At 48.5% G+C, this 20,561-nt stretch overlaps 1 protein-coding gene across 1 annotated transcript in view; it reads right to left on the reverse strand.

The window, feature by feature from the left end:
• LOC118790845 (A disintegrin and metalloproteinase with thrombospondin motifs 2-like) overlaps positions 1 to 13,886 on the reverse strand; it is a 126,972-nt gene extending 113,086 nt beyond the window's left edge. Inside the window, exons 1-3 of the mRNA XM_036547938.1 lie at positions 13,721 to 13,886; positions 11,205 to 11,297; positions 10,885 to 11,120 (exon numbers count right to left, since the gene is read on the reverse strand). Of these exons, the coding sequence (XP_036403831.1) occupies positions 10,885 to 11,120; positions 11,205 to 11,297; positions 13,721 to 13,805 (414 nt within the window). The 5' untranslated portion in view covers positions 13,806 to 13,886. The remainder of the gene's footprint in view (positions 1 to 10,884; positions 11,121 to 11,204; positions 11,298 to 13,720) is intronic.
• Positions 13,887 to 20,561: the final 6,675 nt, after the last annotated feature.

Below are 20,561 nucleotides of genomic sequence, written 5' to 3' on the forward strand. Positions count from 1 at the left end.
TTTCCCCAGGGAGGGAACGGTGGGACCACCGCACAGAGTTCTGGGTAATGACAGCAGGGTCGTATATCTGCCAGATCTGCACCGGTACGCACGCACGTTAGCACCACATTGCTTCCCCTATGTCGTGGCATCGTGCCAGGCTGCAGGTTAGGGTGGGGATTGGATGGGGTGTGGGGGAGGTGTCTTCACTATGCTTCAGACATGAACTCTCCACTGACAAAACACCGAGCACTTCGCAACGCAATGAATAACCCCAAACAGGATGCGGGCGTCAAAGCAGAGGAATGATCCAGGGGTGGCTTCACTCAGGAGAGGATGACCTTGTTCTAAGATTCATTGCATTTTGAGTCGTTACAAAGATGCAGCTGACGGGGGGGGGGGGGGGTCGGGGGGGGTGGAGGGCAAGTCATGGCCATGTCCAAAGAGATTTTTCCCAGGCAAATCAGGCCCAGGCGAGGTCATTCCCCTGGGCTGGCTGGCCTCACCCTGCGTGTCAAAGGTGGCCACAATTCTGGAAGTTCCATGAACATTCTAAGCCTAACATTGAGCGTAACTAATGGAACAAATATGTGGAATCACCTAAATGCAACATACGTTCAGGACAAACATGAAAAGGAGTGCTGTATCTCTTTGCAGCCACCGGTGCTGTTCTTTGCCCCTCAGTTAGAGAGTCAGAGGGGTGGAGCCCCCAGGCAGCCTCACTCAGGCACTGAGATGCCTGAAAGCAGTCTTCACTCGGGCGTGGTGTTAAAGCGGAGAAGCACAAGGCCTCAGAGGACCCGCGGGGATGCTTTGAGCATCATTTCTGTGTAAATGTGCGCAGATCCTTGAAGAGGAGCCCATCAGCGCAGCGGGCAGGCAGTTACTCTCTGACTCTCTGTCCGAATTACCATAATACATCACCGCAGCGCTATAACGGGAGGAGGTGTCAGAGCGGCCGCACCGGCTGGCCCATTCCTCATGGTTACCTCCTCTAACCGGATTACCTCCCCTCTCCTCCCCCTGCTCCGCACACTCTCTGAGAGTTCATCTCTCACACACGGACAGAGAGAGACACACACACACACACACACACACTCATGCACACAGCCGCACAAACACAAAAGCACCCAAACAAAACACATACTCGTACACACCGATGCAGTCATGCGCACACAAATACAAACGTGCACAAACATGCACACACAAATACCCCAAAACAGAACCAGACGTACACCACACTCATCCGCACTTGCACATTTATATACATACACCCTTATACACATATGCACACACACACACACATACAGAATACACAACACACACAGAAATAAACAACACAACAGAAAGCACATGTCTGCATGCACAAACATACACACAATAACACAAATATATGCATACAAACACAGTCACACATGCATAAATGCATACATACATACGCAAACACACACACACACACACACACACACACACACACACACACACAGTGACAGGGCCCCTCCCATGCCTGTCTGCTACACAGCTCAGAGTGTACAGTCTTTCATCCCCCCCCCTCTAAAACAACGGCTTTGGCAGGCCACAGTGACCGAGGAGCAGCGGGCAGCCGTGACTGTCATTCCGCATTCATCGTCTGTCTGCTTCTCCTCCCCCCCCCGAGTTCCAGCGAAGGCTGGTTTCACATTCCTGCAGTTGCTGTAGCAGTAGCAACAGCTTGTGTCTCTGCTGGATCTCTGACCCCCACACTGAAACTCACATCCTACTCACTCTCACTCTGCCAGAGCCTGCAAACCAAGCTTCCAACAGCAGGCAGCCTCCCCTCCCGCCCATCCCGCCACATCGCCGAGCCCCCCGCCGCCTCGCCCTCGTGTGCCTGTCTGCGTGCGTGGGTGGCGAGGGGGGGGGGGGGGGGGGAGCATCCCTACCTCTGGGCGGGGCAGGCAAGTCAAGGCCCGACTCACAGCGACAGGGTCCGATAGCCAGCCAGAACAAGGATGGACGGTGAAGCTGAGGGGATGCCCAGAGACAATAATACTCATCTGGGGATTATGCATAGTGGAGCAGGGGGAGGGGGGGGGGCAGTTTATGGAAGAGAGGGAAGGGGAAAAAAAATTACAAAGAAAGAAGAGATGCAGATGCCAGAAGCACTTTCCTAGAGAGACAGAGGTGGATGCAAGCAACACGCTGTCACACGGAGGGAAAAGACTGTCAGGAGAGAGGCATCGAGTCCAATCGGCGTCAAAGACCGAGAATACATTGACGGCAAGTAGCTCCACCGCTGCCTGAGCGGAAAAGAGAGGATCAGAGGGCTATAAGGGCAGTGAGCCACATAAGCCACTCGGGCTGGGCGCCCCAGGGCGAGATCTTAAAATGCTACAATAAAAGAAGAACCAATCCTCTCGGACATACAAGTGGCCGTGAATGGCCAAGATAATCTCCCATCCAGGGTGAGAGCGGCAAGGCCAGGGCCCCCCCCCAGCCATGCTCCGAACACGCGAATGCCATTTCAGCTGTCCCTCATCCTCCTCCTCCTGAAAAGCACCTCATGATGTCGTCCCCGGTTGATGACATCACCCGCACACACCTGACTACCCGCCCTGACCCATCTAATGATGTGGTAGGACCAGCGCCATGCGCCTGGCCCACACCTCAGACACCAACGTAATTTTCTTCATTTTCATGTCTTTCTGCACTCCTATACTCTTCCCTCGTGATTGAGACCGGGACAGCGAGCCCCGACACAGCAGGTCCACCCCCCCCCCCCCCCCCCCCCCCGGGGAACAGAGTTATATTAATAAAAAGTGCAGAGAAACAAATAAATAAATAAATAAGTGAGTGAGTAAGCCAAGCGGCCGGGCCGGCTGCGGTCGGGGAATGAGTGAGTGAAGCAGCGGCTGGAATGTACGCATGGTAACAGTTTCCACATGGAACACTGGCGCGGGCTGCCGCGGGAGTCATGCTCCCTGGAAAAAGACAGAGCCACGCTGCCGATCCCTCCCTCTCGCCGCCCGGGGCCAAGTTACCCTGAGCTGCTCCCGACCGAGGGGGGAAGCGCTGGGCGCCATGGCGACGGTCCCACCGTAAACGGCTCCGTATGGCTCTCGTCTGAGGAGTCCGTCCGGCAGGTTTTCCGATGCAAAGAGCGGAACCTATCTGACCTCAACACGACAGAGAGTGTCTCGGCTCTGTGGGGCACGCATGCCGAAATGGTGGCTTTCCGTTCGCAAACAGCTCCTACTTTCACATAGTCGTTTGTGTGTGCGTGTGTGTGTGTGTGTGCGCGTGTGTGTGTGTGTGCATGTCTGAAAAAACATTACTTAAAAACATGAAAAACCCTACATCTTCCAATAGATTCTATTAATGATGCATTATGACCTTATAATTCATAACCTCTCAGCTGTCGTATCAATCAATCAACTATCCTTAATCCTTAGCCCAGCAATTAGTGCAGAGGTCATGACCTGCTTTCATCTGAGAGAGGAAGTTTTGGGGGTTTCAAAACAAGACACTTAGTCTGGAAGCATTCCAGTTCTGTCTCTAAAAGGACCAAGTTTGTTGATGAAATAAATGAGTGACTTTCACTTTTTAATATGTACACAAATCTCCTTCAGGACATTGCAAATTCCTTGTCATTGTACTCGGTTTCAAAAGCTTACTCACGCAGACAGACAGACTGTCAATCATAAACACCAAACAAACGCAACAGATTTTTTTTTTTTTTTTGGCATTCACACATACAGGGCGCATTATGAGAGATGATGCCGGTACTAATACCGCAAGGAAGATGAGCCAAAATAATAGGCTCAGTCATATTTTCATATTTCCTTTAAATAAAAACAAAAACAAAACAAAGCACAACAGCTTTTGGAAAGGGGAGCTGTGAATGTGTACACAATGTGAGATTCTGCCACTTTGCCGCTTTACACAAAAGCTGTCAAGACAACTCCTGCCCACAGACGCCGCAACTCTGCGGAGTTTCCTAATAAGAGTGCGCGGCTTTCCGGAGCGTCACCGGACAAAACGACGGACGAATCGGGAACGGGGACGAGCGCTCCCTTCCCCGAGGAAGAGGAGGAAGTGGGGGACCGGGGCGAGCAGGTAATCAAATCGTGCTTTGGAGACGGCAGCAGCAGAACAGGTGCTGCTGCCCAGGTTTTTCGGAGCTGTTCGGTACACCGTGTTTCACCCCCCCCCCATTGTTCCTGAGCTTCATTGGTGGAGATTGCACGTACGCCAGGTGCTGCAAAAAACCCAGACGATCGAGACTTCACCAGAACAAAGATGCTCATCTCTATGTGCCACAGTACACAAACAGTGTCCTAGTGCGAGCAGCGCTATGGAGAGCCAGCGTGAGGGTTCTCTCAGGAGGCTCTGGAGTGCGCTGCTAAATTGTCATGATGCAAATCAAGTACTGCTGCTAACTCAATTTTTTTTTTTACATATATGCACAACAGTAAGATAGTCGCTGTGTTGGCTCTTAATGTGTTCCTGTATGGGGGCCAGACTCCCAAAATAATTGAAAACACCACCATAACTACAATGTTATCCCAGCTTTTGCACAAAACATGGACATGGTAATCTGGCAGACCAATCAAACTGACTGTTGGAACCCATTCCACCCAGGACCGAACAATGACACGTTCGACCCAGCGCAGCACCAGAGCTACTCACAAGCTCTTTCAAGTCAACGTTTTTTTTTTGTCGTTGTTGTTGTTTTGTTATCCTCAAATTTCCTCACGCTCCGTGCCTGCTCGAGAAGCAGAATTTGCGCTCTCTGAGTGCCGTGAACGCGTCTCTAATTACGGCGCCAGGTGGAACCCGCGTTCCCAGGTTGGAAGGGGTCCACAATTTCGCCCGGTAGCAGCGGCCCTGAGACTGAGTAATTGCACGCCTCGGCGTCGGAGTGTGTAATCACGGCCTGATCCCTCACTCCCTCCGTTCCCCGCCTCGCTCGCACCGGCACGGCACCCGGAGCCCCGGTCAATTACGCCTGTGTAATCTGTAATTGATATAATCATTTCGCTTTAAGCTGATTACACTGGAGCACCACTTAATGTTTCAGACTGGGAGAGCGCCGCCGCGCAACGAGCCCAGTGACAACTGATGGTGAAAAGGGGGCCATGATTTTTTTTTTTTGACATCTTAATGCGGCAGAGAAGACTCCTGTGAAACTGTGTCATGCCAGGCACAGAAATCGGTGCCATCGCTCTTAGGACTGCTTTAAGCTGTAATTACTCAATCTGCTACGCCACCCTTTCAGTCCGAAAGAAAAGCACTATATGAGCAGCATCACTCAGATACTGAAAGCCTAGCACTTAGATGTTGTTTTGAAACGTGGTGTTGTCCAGAACCAAATCATATCCAAATAACAAAATCCTGTCCATCACATTTTTTTGTGGGAAATTTGACTTTGGAATGTGCGTCAGAACTACACTGGAAGTCTGGACAGTAGCAAGGGGAAAACACCAGAGTTCTTGAACATGACCCATTCATTTGAACTGCTATGGTAGGTCTAAATTCATACTGAGACATAAATGACAATGCAAAGTTAACATATCAACCTACTAAGAATCCTGACGCTAATGCAAGATACTACGTTTAGTATTCTTCCAACTTGCATACACCATAATCCAAGGCATCTGATATCAACTTCTTGCTTCATCTAGAATTTATTTTCTGCTTTTTAAATTGTATCAATGCATCAAATAATCTTCCATTAACCTCCCAACTGTCTATCAGTCCATTTCTAGACATGCACTGAAAATATCAACATTTATGCCTTACACTTTAAGTCACCCATGTTAATTTCTAGACACTCTGGCAACCTGATCTGATCTCAAATGCCTAGGTAGACCAGAGTCCTGGAGCTCAAATGCTCAAACATAATGACAGATCCCACAACTCTGAATGCATGCTGCAGGATAATAACACACACACACACACACACACAGACAATGCTTGCTGTGGATGAATACGAGAGGGCAACAAACACCTGCACTACAGTCAGAATCTGCTCCAAGATTAAATGAATACATTATTTATTTGCCTAGCAGACATTCTTATCCAGGGCAACCTACATTTCATCATTTCATACAGCCCGGCATTTACTGAAGCAATTCGGATTGCCCAGGAGTACAAGAGCAGCGCCCCACCTGAGAAATGAACCTGCAATTTTTTGGTTACACGCCCAGTTCTTTAACCACAGTGCCACACCTCCAACATGTAATATTTATGGTGGTAAACATACAATGGTAAAATACAACTTTCTCATCCAAATTAAAGGGAGCACAAAAAGTATGCTTCTGTACACATAAGTAAACATACACCCATATGCACTCATGCATACCTGCACACACGCACACACACACACACACACACACACACACACACACACACACACACAGGCATGCGTGCACATGCATGCGCACACATTTATGAAACTGGCTGGAATCTCCCTGCCATCTCTGGAGCAGTATGTGTTCATTTCCCTTCTCTCTCCCAGGACACAGGTGTCCCAGCGTAAGAGGATAAACCAGCAGCGTCTGGGAGAGCAAATAAGGCAGGACCTGAAAAAAAACCCCATTCTCCCCACGACCCCATGACCCCCTAACGCACCCTTCCCACACGCACCCCCCCCACACACACACACACATACCCCACCCTGTATCCATACGTGTCTGCAGAAAAGCAGTGTCATCATTAGAGAGGTTTTATTATGCTGTCTACCATCACCGGCTGCAGATGGGAGAGCCGGCAGCTGTCTTAAATATTACTTTTTAACCTTCCAAGATCGCACTCCCCTGTGGCCCAGCCCTGAATACCAAATTCTGCCTCGCCAAGACCGTGCTGGAATCTCACCAGCGGCGTACAGAAACGGGGAAAAGAAAGTACAGAGAGAGAGACATACCTACCGTCTCATTTACGTTGCATATTTTTTGTCACTTAACAGATACTCTTATTCAGAGTGAATTTACATTTTTTTCCTGACATGGACAGACGCAGCCATCTATCTCTGGGTTTATTTTTAATCAACAGGGGCGGCGCAGGCTGACGAGACTCTCACAGTTTGTACCTTCCTCTCACGGTGACAGGCGAAAAGGACAGCGTTTGCGACCCCAATACGCCATGCTGACAGCCAAGGTCACGGGACTCTGCGGTCACCCATGCTCCTGCCGTTTCCTACACGAAACTCGCCAGCTGCCTCAGGCTGCCAAAATTCACCTCGGCCCTCAGGAAGGACAAGTCAAAATGCAGGGCTATACGCACGACAGTGACTATTATAGCTTTGCCATTAATAAATATGCTGTGGCCAAACACAGATGCAGGTGTTTAGCTGAACTCACAGTAAACCGGTAAGACAAGATACTGATCCAAGATATGAACGGGGTGTTTTTTAGGGTCCGTAGGTTTTGTGGCGAGTGAACTCTGCAAAGTTCGCTGGCATGGGCACGGGCACGGGCATGGGTACGGGCACGGTCACCACAGTACTGACAGAGGGAGGGGCCGAGTGATGATGAAACGTGGGCAGGACACCAAAACTCACCCCTGGAGGGGAGAGTGTAATCACGGCGCAGCAGAGTGTGTAGAAAGGATTACGCTCCGGCCGCACTCCTCCTATATGAGAGCGCGTCCCCAGGGGAACGTGGCACGCCCGCTCACTCGCTCGCGCCTCTGTGCCACGCTGCAGGTCGATCCATCTCTACGCCAGAGCGTCTGCGCTGGACCCCCGTCTCTCCCCGACTTTTGCACCGCAGCAGCGGAGGCAGAGTGGCCGGCAGGCCACTACGGCAGAAAGGATGACAACAGGGTTGGACAATCTTTTGTCAGGGAGGCCGGCTTGAGATATGCCACTGACAGGCTCGGAGCCTCGTGACTCCGCCCTATCTGGACAGGGACCAATGGGAATCCCTCAGCTCCCCCTTCCTACACTTAGCCCCGCCCCCCCTTCACTGCATGCATGTCCTGCATGCCCTATCATTAGGCCACACCCTCTGATTATCTTACAGGTAGCCTGTCTCAGCCATCTGCAGACACTACTCCCCTGTGGTCTCAGTGATGGGAAATGAAATGTCTGAATAATTACGCTGGCTACATTCTGTGCATGTGCGTGTGTGTGTGTGTGTGTGTGTGTGTGTGTGTGTGTGTGTGTGTGTGCCCACGCGCGCGTGTGTGTTTGTCTGTGTGTTTTATCTTCCCACAGCTCACCATGGCCAGCTGTTTCTGCTGGTAGGAGATGTCTGGGAAGGAGAGGGTGGGTGGGAGTAGGACGGTGTGTGTGTGTGTGTGTATGTGTGTGTATGTGTGTGTGTGCCGGGTCTGTCTTCAGCTGATGCTCCAAACACTGCATTCCACTGGTACACCGGCAGTCACACATACACAAAAGCACGCAAACACTCAAACCCCACCGTTCTGCGATTCCCAAACGTCTTTTGTCATGAGGGCAATCAGCCACAGAGTCACAACGATCCCTTCAGCTCCAGCTGCTCCCTGCCTGTGCTCAACAGCCAATGGCTGCACCATCTTAACCCCACAAGGCACCGCACTCACTGACACAGGCACGTCCTCTGCACAGACAGACACACGGACAGAGTTAAGACACAGACGTAGCAACACGCTCCAGTTTAGGAAGACGGATGTGGCGCCAGTCAAGCTAGCCCCGCAGAAGCATCATTAGAGATGGTAGAGATGCACCTCAAAACACGACTTAATAAGCGGAACCATTCTGCAAAGATCAGTTTTCAAAATCAGAGGATTTCTAGGCAAACTGTATGAGGTCTGTATGAACTCTGAAATCACATGCTCCCATGAGGAATGCCGTGCAAACTGTAACGTGAGATCTACTTCCTTCCAACAAGGATATGACACTCTATGATAGAGCATCAAATCTACTCTAGAAACAGCAACAAAACAAACCATTTTCCAACCAACCTTGTCCGTTTCCAGCAGAGAATGTCACCTAACCTCTACTCACTTAAAGCTCCTGTTGAGATCCACACTATATTTCAGGTCAGTCACCACATTATGGTTTAATGATATTATTTATGACTTATCAGTTTTTTTTTCACACAGGACTAATCCTTCTCCAAGCCTGCCTCATCCTTCCTTTCCCTGACCAATCACTCCATCACACCCCAGACGTAACCCCTCCCTCCCGTCCCCTCAGCCCTCGGGAAAAGCTCTTGTGATGAGGTGGGGGGGAGACTTGGGAGCGCGGAGGCCAGTCCGTCTCTCTGCCATTTAATTTGTTGAAGCCCTGTTTCAGCACTGCTTCTCCTTAAACAAACCAGGCCCTCGCCTGACCGCCGCCTTCCGCGAGAAAGCAATTCTCTCGCAATGCCATTCATCTCCACGGCACTCTAGCCATGGACGTCCGCCAAGGCCAAAAGGGAGGAGGGGGGGTCAGCTCTCAGTCCTAGCGCTCGCTTGGCAAGACGCCCACCTCTCATTTGGCTGGTATGATTTTCAAGTGCATCTAAAATGTTACAGTTGTTACGTCTAAATAATGAATAGTTTTCTAATTAATGTAGCGGCGGTTTGGGCTCTCCGTCTCGCATCCACAGGTCTGGACGCGATTGGATAGAGGAAGAGCCTGAGACACCAGAGAGTCACTGCTGAGTCTCACAGATGCAAGCACAGGAGAAAACGATGCTGAAGGCTCGTTGCCTTGTCTCCCATCCAAGAATGCTACAATGTACAGCCCCCCCCCTGCCCAACCATTCCATATCACTCTGCGTACTCTCTGCCCACAACAACTTATCCAGAATCAGTCCTCCCACCCATGATTGTGACACCAAACCATTTTAATAAAAATTGGAAACCAACCCCAGATCATTGTTCGGTGGGACTACACCTGTATCAACTCAAAAAAGAAGGTTCCCCAGCACATTCACGCTCCCGCTGTTCCAGAACTGCGTGGATGAGCATTGGATTTTTGTCCATGTGCATGTCTACATTGGAGCAGTTCGGAACACAAAAATGCACTCCTCCCCCCTTCGACTAACTCCTCGCACAGCCAGCGAACAGACGCATGTCTTCCTTCAGCCAGTAAACATCACAGCACAAACCACAAACACTACAGCAGAAACTCTCTTTTCTCCGCAGGCTGGAAACCGCTTATTTCAAGGTACAAAGCCCATAAGCCAAGAAACAGCTATCAAAGTATCACACACTTTCTTCAAAATCCCTCCCCTACTTTTCTTTTGCCTCCTTCTCTCTGTAAGGGATAGATCTCCGATAAGGCCAACACTGAGAGACTGACGGTCGGAGTAAACAGACTGGCAGCAAGGTTTTCACAGGGCACGTGTGCGCGACCGTGTCAGAGCAACAAGGGGTAACTGCAGAGCAAACGTTAGCTTGACCGCCGCGACCTCCACTTGACCCCAGGGTGCAACCCCAGAGAGGGTCACGTTTTAACGCACCTCCTAACACACGGTCTGCAGGCGGAGCAAAGAGGCAGGGGACAGGCAGATGCAGATTGCACACACAAGCATCACAGCAGGCAACAGGAGAACCAACACCAACTGGAGCTTCACCAGATCTCTCACAGACAACAACTTAGCAAGTCAGAAGCACCTGATGAGTTGGTAGCAGGCACTAATTGGTAAAACCCTGGCTGACATAAATCTACCCTCTCCTAACATGATAAAGTCAATCATGTTCTGTTGTTGCAGACGCAGCCCGGCTTCAGACTAGAGATGTCTGAGTGATAGGACTCAGTCTTGAAAGAAGTCACTGTACCAGCTTAGCCAGTTACCTGTACCCTGTCTTAGCCATTTTTAATAAATCACAGATCAACAAAAAGCTAAAATAATGTAAATTGAACACAGCAGAAGCAGATTAAGTGGCAGACATCTTCCACGAGTCTGTCGCGCAGACGGAGAAATGCAGCCTGGGATTGCTCGGACTCACCAGGCCGTCGCAGTTGCTGATGGCGACGGACGCGCCCGGCACGCCGCTGACATCGCCCACGTAGAGGCAGTCGCTCAGCAGGGGCTCCGAGCGCGTGTCGTTGCTGTCGTCCTGCCACTCCACCTTGGCTCCGGGGGCCACCAGCCGCGAGTTGTGACGCAGGCGCAGGTGGAACTCCCGGCCGAAGACGGTGACGTTGTAGTAGAGCCGGTCCCGGGGCTCCCTGTGGTGGTGCTCTTCCTCCTCCTCCTCTTCCTCCTCGTGCTCCACTGCACCTGCCTCCCTCCTCCAGCGCCTACGAGACTGCCCGCCCGAAGGGCCGGCCGACACGGCGTGCGACAGGAACCTGCCCTCAGCGTCCGTGCTCACCGGCCTGACCAGTCCATACTCCCCGAGGATGTCCTGCAGGGAGTCTGCACAGAGAGAGACAGAGAAATTCAAACACAAATGCAAACACACACACACACACACACTCACACACACACAGACTCACACACTCACACACACACAGACTCACACACTCACACACACAAATACACACACACTCACACACACACACACACAGACTCAAACACTCACACACACAAATACACACAGAAAAATTCAAGCACACATACACACACACACACACACACACACACAAATGCACAGACTCACAGAGAGAGACAGGATGCAGCCAGACACCATGAAAGGGACTAAACACACAAGACACCTGATGCACCATGCTGCCCACACACACACACACACATACACACACACCCATATGCACAGAATCACAGAGACACACAGGGAAAGAGCTGTCAAAGGACTAGTGCACTGTAATTATTGTCAATGCTAATAATTATCATAACCATATCAACACTTGCTGTGAATGGGAAATAAGATTGCCATTCTCATATTCACAATCAATAACATCTGATTAAAACATTACAGCTCGTAGTACTGTTATTGCTGTTGTGTAACCTCATTTGCGTAATCACTTCAGATTTTGAACAAGCCCTACCCCCTATTCCAAAGAAACTTCACACTTTTGTCTTTAAAAAATCTTTAAAGTGCGAGGTACAGGATGTCTGAGGCCTGCGGAAAACGCCTCCGAAGTAGATCTATCCGGCCCAGGTACTTTAAATGAGGGAGTTCACCCTCGCTGAACTCAAACCCCATGCCTCCAGGCTGTAAATATTAAGGAATAGACGAGCAGGCGCTGAACCTCCGCTTGTATATGTCACTTTCTGTGCCCCCAGAGCAACAGAAAACAGAACAGCTAATAAGATCAAGGTGATAATTGCGGTTCTTACACGCTGAATGATGTTTTCTCACTGCCAGCAAACTGCCGGGAAGGTAGAATTCAGAATTGAGAGCTACCTGCGTGTTCGGGTTACTAAAACCAAGTTAGCTACCAGTGCTTGAAGGAAAAAAAAAAACATATGGCATTCTCGGTAATTTGACAACTTCAACTTTTATTGTTATAATTATTATTATTACTATTATTATTATATTAAATTTTAAATATAAGCACAACGTTTACCTTCAGGGAGTCGGAAGTAAAGCGTAACACGAAAAACGAAAACGTAAACATAACTGCCATTTCAGCCTTTTCGTAGTTTTCAATGTCGGCTGTCAACTTTGATTTTCTCGTTGAACCAGCTGAATCATTACTACAAAGTTATCGTGGAGACAACTTACATCAAAAATAACTCTTACATCAAAAATAACTCTTCAAACCGTTAACGCGCTCCCTCTTTAATGTTACAGTGATTGTAATTGGTAGATTTCACATCAAGCTCGGAGCATCAAACGGCAGTAAAACTAACTCGAAAGGTGGTAATTCACACCCCGCACGCATCCAGCGTGAAAAGGGAACACCGAGCAAGCGTGCACGATAATGCAATTTTTTCCAGACCATTTTTAGATCCGACCGACTGTATGATATTTGGTTTTTTAAACTGGCATCAAAATTGATGTATAATTTTCAAAACCTCTTTCGCTGGTAACGGTAATTCGTCATCTTCACATTGTAGGTTACAAGAGTATGGTTTCTTTTGGAAATATGATGGGTAATTCATTGTAATACGACTGGTGCTAACGTAATGGAAATATTAAACATATCAAAGATACAGGCTACATGTATATTTAGATCTTAACAGAAATGCGTTTTGCATGTTGTTCGTGTCTTCATTATTTAGCAGGTGATGTTTATGTGTATCAGATCGATAACTACAAAACAATTCACTCCGAAATAACTGGACATTTATCCTATTTTAATTAAGAAAGTTTTGCATCATCAAACGATTAAGGAATATTTTTGTGTAACTTCAGTAGTTGCGAAGCGGTTTTGTTACTCCACCAGCTGTGGAGTCCACGCTGGAAACGCAAGACAACGAAACAGAAAGGAAATTTTGATTTATAATCGATACCCTGCTACTCTTCCGTTCTGTGACAAATCGATAGCTGTCATCACAATCATGACAAATGGGGTTGCCTCTCGGCACGAGCAGTTAGCGAACCGATATAGCTGCAATTTAAAAACAAAACTGAATCACGCGCACAAAGTACACAGCTGATAATGCTTTGGCTGCTGAGGGGATGTGGAAAAAATGCACGCTTCACAACGAAGGCTGATGACATGGCATACTGTAGCAGACAGAAGAATTTCCTGGGAAAGTCCTGGGAATCGTGGAAAAAAACTAAATATGCATAAGAGGCAGAAGTTGAAACGGAGGAATAATTGTGTAAAAATAATGACAGATGACTGGCCGAGGGTGTGGGGTGGATAGCAGGTAGGTTCACCATAGACTTCGCTAATACAAAGTGCAAATACATAAACAATCCCACGTACCTATGCTACTGGCGATATAGAGGCCGTTCGTGTGCAGAAAGAACGGCAAAATAATTAAGAATGCAAATCCAGGCGCAAGATCCATGGCAGCTCCGAACTGCGCACGTGAGAGAGACGGACTTTGGGATCCAGTGTGGTAAAGTTCCCCGCGACCAGCAATCCGCCACACCAGCAACAGCAGCCCGCAACTAACTGCAAAGTGCACCGGGAGAGAACGCGCTCCCCTCTCTCTCGCTCTCTCTCTCTCTGGCTTTCTCTCTTCCCCTCTCTCTCTCTCTCTCTCCCTATCGCTCGATCTCTCTCTCTCTCTCTCTCTCTCTCCCCTTGCTTGCTTGTGCCTTCCGATTACTCCCGAGTCCACGCACACACGCGCCCACACATTCTATCACTAAATAGAGCAAGGAAGCGGAGAGGATGAGAGAACGCTTCAGAAAAACTCAAGGGCGTGCTGTGCGTGAAGTCACTCTGATTGACATATCGTTGACAACTTTACAGAAGTGAGTAAAATATGTGAGGATTCCTTGTAGTAACCCCGACACTTAAGGGTTATACCAGTAAAGTTGTATTATTGTTGAATCTATGCATCTCCTTTCCACTGTATTTTTCTCCCGTTGGTAACGATGTTCGCAGTACGCTGTGCCTCATACGATCCCTTGTCTCGGTTGCGTTCGGGGGCACGCAGTTCTGCATAGCTTGCATAAAGTTTTTGTGTCTCAGCTTCTCTGCACGGCTAAGCAAGCAAAACTACTGGTGCAAGAGCTCCCCCTGTGTCTCTAAATGGAACTCACACAACCTGAGCACCGACGGACTAAACGCCGGGACATCGCTCAGTGCAGCTGCATGAGCTGACGCCCTTTCGCATGGCCACTTTAGTGTCTTACATTTTCACACATTAATCAATTATAAGTCTGCTCCCTGACCCCGCTCTTTTATTGGGTGAGAGAATAATTTTCCTTTTTCCAAACTGGCCCTTGCCTTTCTTGTTTTTCTATTCTTTCTGGAGGATAGCTCTATGTTCAGTGCTTTGTATAAATGTATAAATGCATTATATATATATAAAACAAATAAACTATAACGATGGGGAAAAAAGATTGGTTGACATTTTGCTCCTCTTTTGAAGCAATCCAGGAAAGGGACCTGGCTCAAGGGTACAATGGCTGTGCCCTACCTGAGAATTTAACACGGAACCTTTTGGGAGCAGGCCAACAGTCTCACAAAAGCAATTGCATTATTGTTGCTGTTATGAGCTGTGTCCATTTAGCATTACCCATACTCTGTTTTGGCAGCGTGAAATCTTGCTGAGTGCACAGAACCGTGCAGGGTGACACTACACTGATGCCAGCCAATCATTGCCTCCCTGCACATTTCCCTGGACCAGGTACAGGCGCTGCCACCCCCTCATCCACCCCCCACAAGTCTTTGCCTGATTTGTTTTGCTGATGGGCACCTGTGCAACTTTTACATTACATTACATTGCATTCATTTAGCAGACGCTCTTAACCAGAGCAACGTCTAGCGCAAAAGGACAGAACCGTATCCATTCAAGTCGAAAGAGCAACGGCGCCAGACCAGGCAAACAATATTCCCTAGCCAGTGAGCATAACACTTTTCAAGCCTTACCACAAGTTAAGTTGTGCAACCTGACTAGACCAGAGAAGCTAAGTATACTAGCATACATCACAGTTACTAGATCGCAGGATCCAAAACACATTGCAATACTACACATAAAATAAACAGCAAGCAATACAAGTAATGCAAGTAGCAGGTGTTAGGGGGCGGAGATTGAGGTGGGACTGAGATGCAGTCAGAAGATGGGGGGCGATTCTATATAGTGTACACACCAGTACATACAGCTTGTGCGGAGCCCGCACCCAGACCACAAGCCAGAACTTGTTTCGGCGAAGTTCAACCCTTGCATAACCCCCCTGGTGACTGCATCTGCTATATCCCAACAGCCAGCTGCTAAGCCTCCCTAAAACCAGCTTTCAATCAAAATTGGGAGAGTATGTTGTATTCATTAAGAGTTGTGGAGTCAGGAAGTGGTTTCCAAACCTAAACTCGGGAGGACAGCACTGAGGCAAACCTGATACCTGCAATGGTGTATACCGCTCGCACAATACTGGAGTCTCACTCTTGCAAAAAGTGGGGGTTGCAACTCAGTGGGGTTAGCCTGAAAGAGCACCATTCTCTTCTGGGCACCATGAGTCGAGGCAGATCCTTATAGGCTTACTCTGGTGCCTTGCTCCATCGTTCTGGGAATCCTATTATTGGGAATAATATTGGGAATAATATTGTTGACTCCCATAAATTTCAGGAAGCACAGTACCAGTCCTGACAAGAGACATGAAAAGCTTGCTGAACATTGGTCCAAGTCCCTTGCATGGGGACAATTTGAGCCCTTGTCTGGACTTCAGGTGTGACGTCACTGTCCTCCGTGGACTCAATGTGTCTGCTTAGCTCTGGTACAAAGTGACAGCTGGTGGTCCCTCCGTCTTAGTCCCCTCTGAGCAGACACCGGCCTCTGAAAAAAAAAGAAGGACGAACCTCTCACTTAGACACTGTCAACCCTCGCCCTGTGTCTATATCATCTCGGTATTTGTGGCTGGTCCCCTTCTGGACATAAATTCTTGTCACCAGGCCACCACGGTAAAGCGGCCTTGCGTCGTCGGGAAGGAGACGCCGCCAGCGTGCTTTATGACTCTCATCTCGTTGGGAAATGTCACATCTCTCCTAAGCGCCTTCCTCAGCCGCGAACAACTCCTCTCCGCCCGTCTGCTCTCGGTCGCTTCCGCGTTGCCATGGAGATACCAAGCCCCGCACCTTGTAAAATACCCTTCCAAGGCTGGGAGACGGTACAGTAAACCCCCCCCCCCCCCCCCCCCCCACCTCACCCTCCCTCCTTCACCACCCCACCCCTCTGTCTCTCTCTCTCTCTCGCTCTCTTTCTCTCCCTCAGACCTCCCTGTTTGTGTGTGTTATTGGAGGAGCCTGAAGAAGTGCCAGGATTTGTGAACTGAGGACGAGGTGGACTTCATCTGTGCTAGAGCAAACAGCTTGTACTTTTCGAGAAAAAAATAAAAACTTCAGAAGAATTTCATCTGACATGCAAATTGAAAAATAGATATCTGTTATGTAGAGATAGAAAGAGATGCAGCTTTAAATTGTTAAAATAAAGAGGGAGTTTCACACTCTGAAACTGGCAGCTTTTGAATCGATCATATTCCTCAGTAGCTCAATACTGTTTAGAAAGGTTCAAAAGAAGACATTGCACCCACACGATAATCAAAACCGTGATTTATTTCAATGTTGTACAGTTTTGCCAGTAGAAAATATGTATGTGAGAGATCACTGGGACAAAGCTTACTAAAACTGCTAACAGCAAAAGCATTTGCACATGTTTTGCTAACCCTGTCAGCCTTCCCTGTTAATTTACTATGTTTACCGTGCATAAAGAAATGTAGGCTGTCTGCAGCACCAGCATTCCTCTTGAACTTCAGTCTGGTTTTTGTATCTCTGCATTAATGATTGTTATTTTTTGCCTGTTTTCCTTTTGTGAGTTTTCTGCTGCTTAGTGCTGTTTTATTTTGTTTTGCTGTTAGGAGCTCCATAATTGGACTGTGTTCTTTTTACTTACCTCTCCTACACCGCTAGCGTACACCTGTCAGGTCAGCTGACAATGTACTGTCAGGGTGAGAGTGGAGTGTTGCATGTTAGGGTGAAGAAGGGGGTGCCTCGCCCCTCTGCATATTCTAATTTCCCTGGCTCAGACTTGCCATTTGGCTAAGAGCAGTAACAATCAACACCTTGATTTTTAGACCAACACACGAGTCTGCAGGCTCATCCTGTTTGTCAGAACGGCCTTGGTTTGAACCCGGGGTCCATGACGGAGGGCTCTGAGACGCTCTAAAGAGCTCTCCGCGTGCTGGGCTTTGGCCCCAGAGGATGACGCTCAGACGCCCCCCCCCCCCAAACACACAGTACTGAACGCGCTGAGCGGAGCACGCGCTGTATTCACACACATCATCCCTAACAGCTACGTTAACAGCTCCTTATTCGCTCCTTCACACCAAGACCTCCTTTGCCCATATGCCACGCTGCCTGCATGCTCCTTGCAGCTTGCCACAATCAGCTGTCCATAAATAAACCTCACCGCCAGCAGCATGCCCCGCCACTTCACAGATTAGCATCGGCTGGGTGTGGCGGGGGTTTTGATGTGTTTTGCAATAGGCTTCAGTGGGCTTCAAATCATTTTCCCATTAGAATGCCATGTAATAATGATACAGTCCATTTAAAGTTGTTATTTTCGGCCATGATACACCAAAAGCCACTTAGCTCCTTTTTTCCTTTTGCACTACTGCGTTTCCTCTTAACACAGCCGATTAACCCTTAAATGTCTGGTCCTTAAACATGGCAATCATGACAACGGCTCCATCTGGGCAGCCAAATTACATGACTTGAAAAAAAAAACCCGCTACAACGATGGCATGTTGCTGGTCCAGGAGACGTGATCACGCTGTCATACGTAACCTTCTCACCTTCACTCACCTGCACACCTGTTGATTGGACCTTACCCAGGTCCTGCTTGAAGGCCCTACCTTACTGCTGGTTTCATTCGCTGCCCCACCGCCATTTCCTGTAGTGCTAAACTCACCTGGTACATATAGCTTTAAAAGGGACCTAGCCTAGTTTTCTATGTTAAACATGAAAGAGAGGGAAAGAGTTTGATTGGGTGTTGATCACCAAGAATTCGTTACCTGATAGTAGTTATTGACTTGTATGGTGTATTCTTCACATGTACACCTGAGCACAGTCCATAGGTTTAAGTTTGAAATATTTATAGACATTTCTGGGTTTAATTGAATTGAATTGCATCTCGACTTTCCCTCTGACAATGGAACTGAAAATCAGTTCAAGCTAGACTTATCTTTCCACACATGAAATCATAATTGTAAGAGGTGCTTGACCCTTGTCCCTAAGTGTTGCAGTCCCGCTCTCTAAACAACGAACCCCTCAAAGCCCAGGGGAAGAAGCTGGACTGCTTCAGTCGAGGTGATGGTTGGGTAGATCAGGTCATTAAGTGTTTGGGTGGGATTAAAACGCTGAGAACACCCAGGACCAGAGCTGAGTAACCCTGTTTTAAGACAGATGACTGATAAATTATCAGTGAGTCAAAGTCACAGTGTTATAATGAGAGTGTTGGGATGTATGTGCTGGAATGTGGTGGAAGAGGACCAGTGTATGTGAACACTTTGTCCTCATAAACGGAGTTCATTTCCTCTGTTTGAAATATGAATGAATTTCAAAGTAATGTTTTTTTTTTTCCTGATAGAAAAATGTGGAACATATTACCAAAACAAATACAGCTATGCGATTGTGCAAGTCAAATTACACAAAGTAAAAGGCAGAGGAACAAGAAACAGCTAAACTTACGCTGAACTCCAAAACCGTTCGCCTATGTCTGAGCTGCGAGATAAGCTGTTTTGCACAAGCATTCGTGCGCACACGCGTGTGCGTGTGAACAAACACGACTACACACGCGCAGAGAGAGGTGAGGGGTCATCGCAGGTCTCAATTCCTGGCTGATGGAAACAATCCGAAGAGTGACGTTCCTCTGTTTTCTCTCTCTCCACACAGCTCAGGTTTACAAGCCCACATGCGTGAGATGCGGCCTGGTGAAAAGGTATTTTGTCACTCTTTTGGCCAAACATGAAAGCGCACCGATCCAGCTTTGAAGCGCACGGGTTCGGGAGGGGTGGTCTGCAGCCCTCTACTGCTTGCCTGAGGGGGTTCAGCACTGAGAGGCCGAGGGGTTCGATGTGCTGCACAGGGTTATTTTACAGTTACACTGCTCTGGCGGTATTTTTGGCGGGAGGGCTGTTGTTCCATTCCGTGCGCCAGGACTCGGATCGCTCGGTTCAACCACGGTGAGCAGAGAGGAGGATGTTTTGCCCCCCTGTCCCAGCCCAAAATGCCCCCCATCTCTCGCTGGCCGGACAATGAAATGCACGCCCCGTTTAGGGTCTGTCCCCGCGGCATCACGCGGACGGCTGAATTTTTTTTTTGACCGTCACCTCGTCCTCGCGCGTGTCACCAAACTGCGGGAGGCTTTTCAATCATCTGCCGTCCCTCCACGTCTCAGCGGGAGAGCTCGCTTCAGCTGGCTGACCTGTGGACAAACTCCGCCATCGACAAGGTGATAAACCAGGCACACAGAATCCCGTGCAAGTGGCCAGGGGTGCACAGTTACACGTGGCTATTTCTACGCTTCTCTCACATTTTGTGACACCAAATTCAACTCATGTGACAGATCGTAGGAGTGCCTATTAGACCGGACACATTTACTGCAGAGATACCCCTACAGCTGGAGGTCAGCATCTTGTTGGGCTTCCGAGTATTGTATGCAAGTGTAGGCAGGTGCATGTATTTGCATTTTAATGAGGAACGCTTGCATTCCTCTTCGAAAGTGTTGTTACACAAGATTGTTAAAGGATAGAGACTTTGTATTCATATATACATGTGTTCATTTGCATCTGCGTGCATATTAATGAGCGATATCCATTTTCATGCATATCTCAAGCCTCCTTGATGAGTGAAGCTTCATATTTTAGCAATGTCTGTCCTTGGTCAGGTCAAACACATGACAACCATTTGTTTGCATGAATTTCCATACTTAATGAGTGTCAGGACAGATTCTAATTGTGCTCCCCCGAAAGGTTATATCAAAAGGGGTAGAATCATTCGGGCTTCAGGCTCTATTCCTCCAATATACACAGTATCTTTGGTGAATCACTACATATAGTCACAGTGTTATTCAGCAAGTAGTAATAGTCGCTGCTCAGCA

Source organism: Megalops cyprinoides, chromosome 16 (assembly GCF_013368585.1).
Source record: "Megalops cyprinoides isolate fMegCyp1 chromosome 16, fMegCyp1.pri, whole genome shotgun sequence".
NCBI classification, from domain to species: Eukaryota; Metazoa; Chordata; class Actinopteri; order Elopiformes; family Megalopidae; genus Megalops; species Megalops cyprinoides.